The following is an 8,771-nucleotide window of genomic DNA, read 5'->3' on the forward strand; positions in this document are numbered from 1 at the left end:
TTTCTTGTTGCCCAGCCTGGGTAATAAGAGTGCAACTCCATCTTAAAAAAAAAAAAAAAAAAAAAAAAAAAAAAAGTCCGGGCATGGAGACTCATGCCTATAATCCCAACACTTCGGGAGGCCGAGACAGATCGGTGGATCATGAGGTCAGGAGCTCAAGACCAGACTGACCAAGATGGTGAAACCTCGTCTTTACTAAAAATACAAAAATTAGCTGGGCATGGTTGCAGTGAGCCAAGACTGCACCACTACCCTCCAGCCTGGGTGACAGAGCGAGACTCTGTCTCAAAAAAGAAAAGTACAATCTAATTTATTCTAGCACAAAGGATGTTTGTACTCCCCATGAATGTATCAATTAATATTTAATTTATGCCATGTCCCATTATAAAAATGGCTATGAAGCAGCTCTCTGTGGTCCTGGGTCTCTGGGACCTGGTGTTGCTGTTGTGAGTCACCGAGAGTGGCTAGATTTCCGTTGGATTTTCTAGTATTTCTGGAGAGCCATTCCCTGACTCCATTTCCCCTTCCAAGCCCACCTGACAGCATCATGAGATCTTGATCCCAGGGGTCTACCTTGACCTCGTTGAAGTCTGTGAGTTCCTGCCCTAAGCCCGACTCCGGCTGTGGAGAGTCGTCACAATACAATGTCGTCATGTATCGTGCCCCACTGCCTCCCTCTCTCTGGAAAAGTGGTGCCCACTAGCTCTTGGCAGAGCAGCGGTTCTGTGGAATGCAGGGGCAGTGGTGGGAGGGTAGGAGAAGGGCATTGAACAGATTTTCTGAATGGAGCATTTCACATTTCTGTGGAATGAAGAGGCATGAGAAATCCAGGAGAGGAACTTGCAGTGGAGAGAAAAGGCTCTTGGCCAGCAGGTTCCAGCCAGCGATGATGAGAAGAGACCACTATTGCTTCTGGAATGTGTAGCTGGGGTTGGACCATGGTCCAGCAGGCCAGCACACCCCTCGTTTCTTCTCAAGAAGTTCCGATGACTTGAGAGGGTCCTGGGAGCCGTGGCTTGCCACTTTTTTCTCTCACCTGGACTCAGGGACCTAGAGGCAGTCTTTTTTTGTATTGGCCTGAGGCCTGGTAGTGTCTGCTGCAAAGCGGTCATCTTCAAAATTGATGTTGTTTTAACCTATGAGACTCTTGCTTTAATAGCCTTGGTAGGCAGAAGCTTTGTATAATAAAGCAGAGTTTCTCAGTCCTGGTGCTGTGGGCATTTGGGGCTGACGATTCTTAGTGGTGGGGGCTGCCCAGTGCATTGTGGGATGTTCAGCAGCATCTCGAATGTCTACCCACTGTAAGCCATTGTTCCTCTCTTTCTCCAGCTGTGGCAACCAAAAATGTGTCCAGATACCATCAAGTGTCTGCTGGGGGGGCAAAATTACCTCCCTTTGAGCACCGCTGTATGAGGAGGCTAAAGCGGAGGTCATTTGTTTAAAGTAGGAGTGCTCAGCTGATGTGCTGCCCCTTTGCCCTCTCTCCTCCTTCCACTCTCTGTTTCTGATCGAAGCAGGGACGCCCAGAATGAGAGCAGGGCTGCAGGTTCCTGTGGGGGCGACCACCACCGTGCACTTTGCAGAATTGCATAGTCCCTTGGGCATTGCTCCAAATTCCTTTCCTCCACAGCGGGAGTGGGTTTGTAAGGTGTCCGGGCAGGGATGAGCTGGTCCAGCCTGTGGTCCTGGAATGGGGCAACCAGTCACTGGCCCGCACAGGGTTGAGGTGCCTGGGCTTCCTCTAGAAATGAATAGGTATTGCTTTTTTTTTTTTTTTTTTTTTGAGACAGAGTCTCACTATGTCACCCAGGCTGGAGTGCAGTGGCATGATCTGAGCTCACTGCAGCCTCTGCCTCCTGGGTTCCGGTGATACTCCTGCCTCAGCCTCCCGAGTAACTAGGAATACAAGCACATGCCACCACGCCTGGCTAATTCGTATATTTTCAGTAGAGATGGGGTTTCCCCATATTGGCCAGGCTGGTTTCGAACTCCTGACCTCAAATGATCCGCCCACCTCGGCCTTCCTAAGTGCTGGGATTGCAGGTGGTGTTGATTGATTTTCAAATGACAACACAATGCTCAATGAAAACAACCTGGACAGCCCAGAAAAATCACTAAAAAGGAGAAGCCATGTATAATTGTGCTGGGTTGAGGTGCTCACTTGGCATTCACAACAGCAAACCGAACCTGCTCTTTTATTTTTTTTATCTATTTTTTAGAGTCTACCTTTTTCAGTGAAAATGGTGGTCTCCCTAATGGCACACACACACCAGCCAGCAGAGTCACAACCCTGACCCTCCTGGTTGGGTACCAAGTAGTGAGTTATAGGCAAACTTGGCAGCCACCCAGCTGATGCCATCCAGAAATGCCAGGGCCTCACCTTCACCCTCCTGCTCTTCCTCAGAAGTTGCTCTGACATGGTGTCTATGCATTCCTTGAACCTGTGTATAAACTGCTGAAACAGTTTTTCCTGGAGGTCATGAATGACAGGCTTCTTACCCCTCCACATTCTGCCACATGGGGTTTTTATCAATGATTGCTGAGAAATGACAACTTCCAGCAGAAGCCCGATGCCATTTTTAGCTTGAAAACTGAGAACAAGACTGCTCAGTTTCTGTAAGGCATGGGAGGAAAGTACTCAGCACAGCCAGCTCTGCCGGAGGACTTACATGTGCTCCACACTGCAAAGGGGTTTTCCTTTTTTACCACGGTCTTTTGATCTTCACATCATGCTTAGGAGGCACTTATTTATTGTCCCATTTAATAGATGAGAAAACTGAGACACAGACGGAAGAAGGAACCTGGACAGGGTCATGTAGACAGGAGTACTGATGGGGCCAGGATATGCATCCTGCCCGTCAGCCTCTAGGGCAGGAGTCGGCAGCTGTTTTCCATAAAGGGCCAGAGAGTAAATATTTCAGGCTGTGCAGGCCATATGGCCTCTGTAGCAACGATTCAGCTCGGTCACTGTAGCTTGCCGTTAGCTATAGGTAACAGAAAATGAACGGGTATGAACATGGAAATTTGAATTTCGTGTAGTTTTCATGTGCTACAAAATATAATTCCTCTTTTGATTTTTAAAAATGTAAATGCTATTTTTAACTCTGGGGCTGCAGGAAAGCAGGCAGCGGGGTGTAGCTTGGTGACGACTGGTGTAGAACCCTGACTCCCACCCACACTGCTGCACTGTGGCTATAAAAATGCTATTCCCTGATTTAGGAAAACTCAGAGCTACCCAACGGAGGAGGTGGGGGGACCATTATTCTACTTACCAGAGGACTCTTTGGATCAGGGAGTTCATTCATTTCTCTGCCGTATCTCAGTGCCCGCGTAAGTCAGGGAGGGGTCAATTGTGGGCATAAGCCACGACAGTTCAGAAGGGTAAGGCTTTAGAACATGGTGATGACTGACAACCGTAACAACACATTTATGGGATTCTAACGTGGGCTGAGAAAAATGATTTCATTGATTTAAACAATTTGATCAAAGTCGCTTGTTGGGAGAAGATCCTTGGAGGAAGCTGGGCTCCCACGAATGGGGAGTATTCTGTACAATCATGGTGATCTACTTGGTAATTTACAAAGCCCCGGGAATACACTGGGCGACCTGGTGACACAGATAGTTCTACTCCTCTGGCGCGTTCTTTTCATCTGAAATGTTGCCAGGTTTCCTGCCATGGTGGGACCAGACCACCCAAAGTGCCCTGGGGCTATAAGGCTTCCAGGGAGAAGACTTTGGTGTTGGAATCCAACACCAACCTGGCCACCTGGTCCATGTCCCTGGCAGGTGCCAGTGTCTCTGGCTGCTCAGCAGGGACTTTGAGAGAACGTGGTACAAAACAGGTTCTCAGCATACCTTGTCACCGTGTGGCTCTGAAATGCTTCCAGAGGCCCTGGCAGCCATAGTCCTGCTGCCTTGCTGGCTCTGACTCGACTTAGTGGCAGATGGCAGAGCTGCGGGTGTGGTGGTGCTGGGGAGGAGACGTCTGGGGAAGGTGGCTGTCACTTTCCTGGCCAGAGTGTGCCTGAGCTAGTTCTGTCCCAGGATGAGCTGTCACCTCTCTGCACTCTTCACTAAGGTGGTACTCAGACTTCATGGCCACTGATGAGAGTAAAATCCTAGGAGGATGGGGTGAGCAGTGGAAGGCCTTTTCCCGAGATCCTTTGGTGCTCCTTGGGATCACAGGTGTGTATGAATGAGCATCTTTCATACACCTTTAGAGCTGCAAGGGCCTTGATAATAGCCTAATGGTGCTCAACCTGGGAACCCCAAAAGCAGTAATGGAGGATGTTTGTTTCTGGCATTTGGTCAATATAAAAATGATAAATCCAGAAATCACATCCATATCCATGACAAACCTTCTCATGTCGACAGAATGTTGAGTTTCTTTGCTTTGAGCTGGAATTTATGCACTGAATGAGTTAGCATGGGTTTGTGTCCGTTGATAAGAAGCTCTGTTAACAGTGATTTATATCTCTGATTAATAAATCCAAGAAGATGAATTAATTAGTGCTTAATAGATGTCATGTGCTTGCTAGACATAAACCTCCTTAAATGTGGGATCTCTTGGGGCGAAATTCTAAAAGGAGATCTTTGCGATGGAAAGGGGAGAAACTGCTAATTCAGTATAACTCTCCTCTTTTACAAATGAAGACGTGGGAGGCCCAGAGAGGTGGAAGCACTGGCTCAGAGTCATTGGGTCCTGAAGTCTTGAATGAAGCTAGAGTTTGTGTCCTCCACCGCCAGGCTCCCGTTCTTTCCTTGACACCCTAGTGCCTCCAGGATCCTTAGGTGGCCCCCATTCTCTGGAGTCAGCTCCATCAAATCAAGCCATTGGTTTTCTTGAGTGCCAGGAGGGATTGAGCTGTGGTCACCCAAAGGGGTCTTCCAGGGTCTAGACCCTGGTGATGCTGGAAGTAGGTGTGTCCCTCCTTGGCTATGCCCACTGGCCAGCCACCCCTCCTTTTATAAAGCCATGTCATTTGTCTTTATGGGCAAGAACTAAGGAAAACAAGGGCCAGTCCTTAGGAAATTCTGAATAGGAAGAAGAAAGAAAGGGAACAGAGGAAAACTGGGTTAGGAAGGCAAGCAGGGAGATTGAACTTCACGTCTTTAAATAGTATCTTTTTTGAACTGACTGGGAGACATTCAATGCAATCCATGGGCCAGGCACTTGGAACCCATGAATTCAGTTAATTCTCGCACCAACCCCATCAGGCAGACAGTGTGAACCTCAGCATGCAGAAGAAGAAACTGAGGCTCAGAGATAGTCAGTGAGTTGGCAAAAAGCCTGGCTCTCAATTTGGCTCTCAATTAGCACATCTGGGATTCAAGCCCAGGTCTCTGTGGCTCCAAAGCCAGCCCCATTTCTGTTGCCTCTGGCTGACCCTTACCTTTCCTCCTCCCCTGCAGACACATAGAGAACTGGCGCAGTCTCCACACGCTCAACGCGGTAGACATGGAGCTCTATACCGGACTCCAAAAGCTGTGAGTACACCCGGCCACAGAGAGGCCTTTCCCTGTGGAAGGGGTGGGTGTCACCTGGTCTGCCTTCTGGGGTGGAGTGAGGGGCACAGCGAGGCTGCCATCGGCGATTTCCCTCCATGAGTCCTCCTTTGGTACAGTCGGCAACACACTTAGGAGACACCAGAGGCTTCAAAGGCCATCTGCTCACACCCCCTCATTTTTTCCTAGTCTAGTGAGGCAAGGGGTTGTGTGAAGTCCCATGTCAAAGGCAGGGTTTCCAGGCAGGCCTGGGACCCAGGCACGGTGGGCAAGTGCCCTTTCCCCAACCTTATGCTTGACTGATGAACCCCCTGGAGTATGAGATTTCCCAGCTACCTCCTCCCTTGGATGTCAGTGTTAGAGACTGTGGGGACCTGGAGTGGGGAGAGGGACAGGAACAAACAGAGCTGCAGCCCTGCCATTGCTGGACCAGCAGAGGCCCTGGTCCTTACCCACCGGCCAGGATGGGTGGAGGGCAGCCGCCAGTTCCCCTGACATTCCAGCCTCACACAGGGCCCTGGGGCGTGTGAGCCCAGATGCTTTCACTGAGCATCCCCAGCAGGTCACCAGTGATGAGTAGCAATGAAGAGGGCGGATGACCCACAGGGCGGCAGCAGGGCCAGCCTTGGCCTCACCCTCCCCAGCCTCAGCCCAGAAAAGACATCCCTCTGCCACTTGAGCTCTGCTGAATCTCTTTTTTGCTCTGTCTAGGACCATCAAGAACTCAGGACTTCGGAGCATTCAGCCCAGAGCCTTTGCCAAGAACCCCCACTTGCGTTACATGTGAGTAGAGCTGGGCTTCTGGGATGGGGGGCACATGGCAGGGACTCTGAGGGCAGTGAAGCCGCACACCTGAGGCCTAGGTCTGGCTTTGCCTCCGGGGGCTCTTGGGCAACTTTTTGAACTTTCTTGGGCCTCCACTTTTGCCTCTTAAAAGGATTGTTTTGGATTTGATGATCTCTAAGATTTGTGTCAAAAGGGCTTAGAGGGAGAGTCAGTCTCCTGACACCCAAGTTTGTTCACTTTCATGATAAAACTCGGGAATCTAAATGATAGGGAATTCTACCCATATGTAATGTGAATGCTACCCTTCTAAGACCATAAGCAGGCCCATAAGAGTGCGTAAATGTGTGTTAGGATTGGGGGTTGGAAGAAGAAAGGAAGCATGGCCAATAGCCAGTGTTATGCCTAAATAGATTCTGGGTTCAATGGGAAAAAGTTCAGAGAAGTAGAGACACCTGTCTAAGGTCACACAGCTTTGTTTGGGACAAGCTGGAGGTCAGATGGTTATGGGTGGGGGGTCCTGTCTGTGCCTCCTTCACCCTGTCTCTCCCCTTTCTTTAGTGGGGATAGAATCACAAGAGTTGATGCTTCCTCTCTCTGCCCAGTTCTGGGCTGATAGACTTCGGTATTCAATTGAGGATTGCCATTTCCTGGGGAGAAGGTGGGCATGAAGGGAAGCCTGGGGTGAGTGATTAGGGGAAGTGCCAACCCACTGCACCCATAGAGAGGTATTCGTTGTCTGGGTCAACTCCGAGAAGAGTGGCCATCTTGGACATCCACTGGGCATGTTTCCTAAGAGCAGAGGCTCCACAGGAACCAGGTGGGGAGGGGTCTGTGGCCTTTTGGGAGGAGGTGGAGAAATGGTGTGCCTGGGCCTAGTCTTTCCTGTGGCCACTTAAAAGTTTCACTGACTGAGCACTTTGCATTTGGTAAGGAAGGGCAGCTGGGCTGGAGATAAATCGCACGTGCAGGGGCAGAGCATGCAGGAGAGCCGTGGGAAGCGGAGGTAGGGGAGGAGGGGAAGGAGATGACAGTGAATCCTGGTGGAGGAGTTGTTTTTGCTCTTCCGGGGGGGCCTGACCTCGCCCCTGGGCTCTGTGTGTTTTCCCAAGCGCATACTGCGTGCTTGATAAATATTTGTTTATCAGTATGGCCACCTCTGCTTTGTGAGAGCTTTCTTTTCTCCCGCTGGAAATAGCAGGTTCTGTGGTCACTGCTCAGGGCCAGATGTATCAGCTCCAGGGACTGAGACCTCCCTTTCAACTGTCTAATTTGCCTGTTGCCCCTTGCTTCCAGGGTAGCCTCTGTGGTGAGAGTCTCCTGATGTGTGTTCTTTGCAGCTGGAGGCATAGCTGGGACCAGAGGAGGGCCTGGGACCAGATGTTCCAGGTGTTTATTTTATTGGGGGTTTGAGTTTCACTGTAAAACACCCCAAACACTTTGGACATCTGAGAAGTCTTCCTTTTCGTACCAATTCATACAAAGGTCACAAAGTCAAATGCCCATGGTGGACCAGGTGGGGCCACGTGTCCCCTCCAAAGATGCAACCAGTCATCAGTTCCAGCTGACTGCTGCCACGTGGAGATGGGGACTGGTCAGACTTGTTTCCAGAAGACTTGGAGGTTCCATAAAACCACTCAAGTTTCAAATGCTGCCAACTAAAAACAAGACCCTTCAACTCCATGGCCAAACGAAACTACTTCCATGAGCAGAATGTGCCACAGAGTGCCAGCTTGTGGTGCGAGGTCAGGTTTGGGGGAGGACACGGTCGATGTGGGAGAAACCCTGTTCTCTCTGAGGACAGGGGCTGGGTGCTCAGGCCCCAGAGCCTTCTAGGGTACGGTGTCCCTGCAGCTTTTAGGGATATGGAGAGGCTTTGGGACCCAGCAGGTTTCTACAAGGCTCAGGAGGGGGAGTGGGGTTGCATCCTGGGCTGCAGGTGTCTCTGAAGTGGGTTGTACCAGAGCATGTCTTTGGCTTGCCCTTGAGGATCCTGGAAGAGGGCTGTGATCCAGTGTCTCTTTTGGGATGGTCTGGGGTCAGCTGAGTGGCGGCAGCAATAGAGGCTGGTGGAGGTTGGCAAGATTTCCGAGGCTTTGTGGGTAGGAGGACCCGTTTGGAGTAGGACCCAAGGATACTGTGAACCTGCCCGTGACCTTGGGCCCTGTTTTCTCCTGAACACATTGGCCAGCTCTTGCCAAAGTACTTGCTGTTGGCTACAGGGGATCACCAAGAAGGATGGATGACCATTAGTTCACCCCCGGCTTGAGTCTGGCTGTGCATTAGGGGCACGTCGGGGTGCTCAACCTAGTGCAGGAAAGTCAGCACCCAGTCGAGTGGCTCTGATAGGCACAGTGAGGTACCCAGAGGAGCCTGGGGCTCACGGACAAATGAGTCAGTAGAACGAGGCATCGACACTGGCTTCATCCACGGGTTTTATTTATTAACTTTTCTTATTTGTGAAGACACACATCAAATCCCAA

At 50.4% G+C, this 8,771-nt stretch overlaps 1 protein-coding gene across 10 annotated transcripts in view; it reads left to right on the forward strand.

Annotated features, from left to right (window-relative positions):
- NTRK3 (neurotrophic receptor tyrosine kinase 3) overlaps positions 1-8,771 on the forward strand; it is a 382,156-nt gene that overhangs the window by 67,912 nt on the left and 305,473 nt on the right. For all 10 annotated transcript variants that reach the window (XM_032262482.1, XM_032262472.1, XM_032262475.1 and 7 more), the window contains 2 exons: positions 5,413-5,487; positions 6,217-6,288. In XM_032262482.1, coding sequence (XP_032118373.1) covers positions 5,413-5,487; positions 6,217-6,288 — 147 coding nt within the window. The remainder of the gene's footprint in view (positions 1-5,412; positions 5,488-6,216; positions 6,289-8,771) is intronic.

Source organism: Sapajus apella, unplaced genomic scaffold, assembly GCF_009761245.1.
Source record: "Sapajus apella isolate SASKATOON/1434 unplaced genomic scaffold, GSC_monkey_1.0 scaffold129, whole genome shotgun sequence".
Taxonomy (NCBI): domain Eukaryota; kingdom Metazoa; phylum Chordata; class Mammalia; order Primates; family Cebidae; genus Sapajus; species Sapajus apella.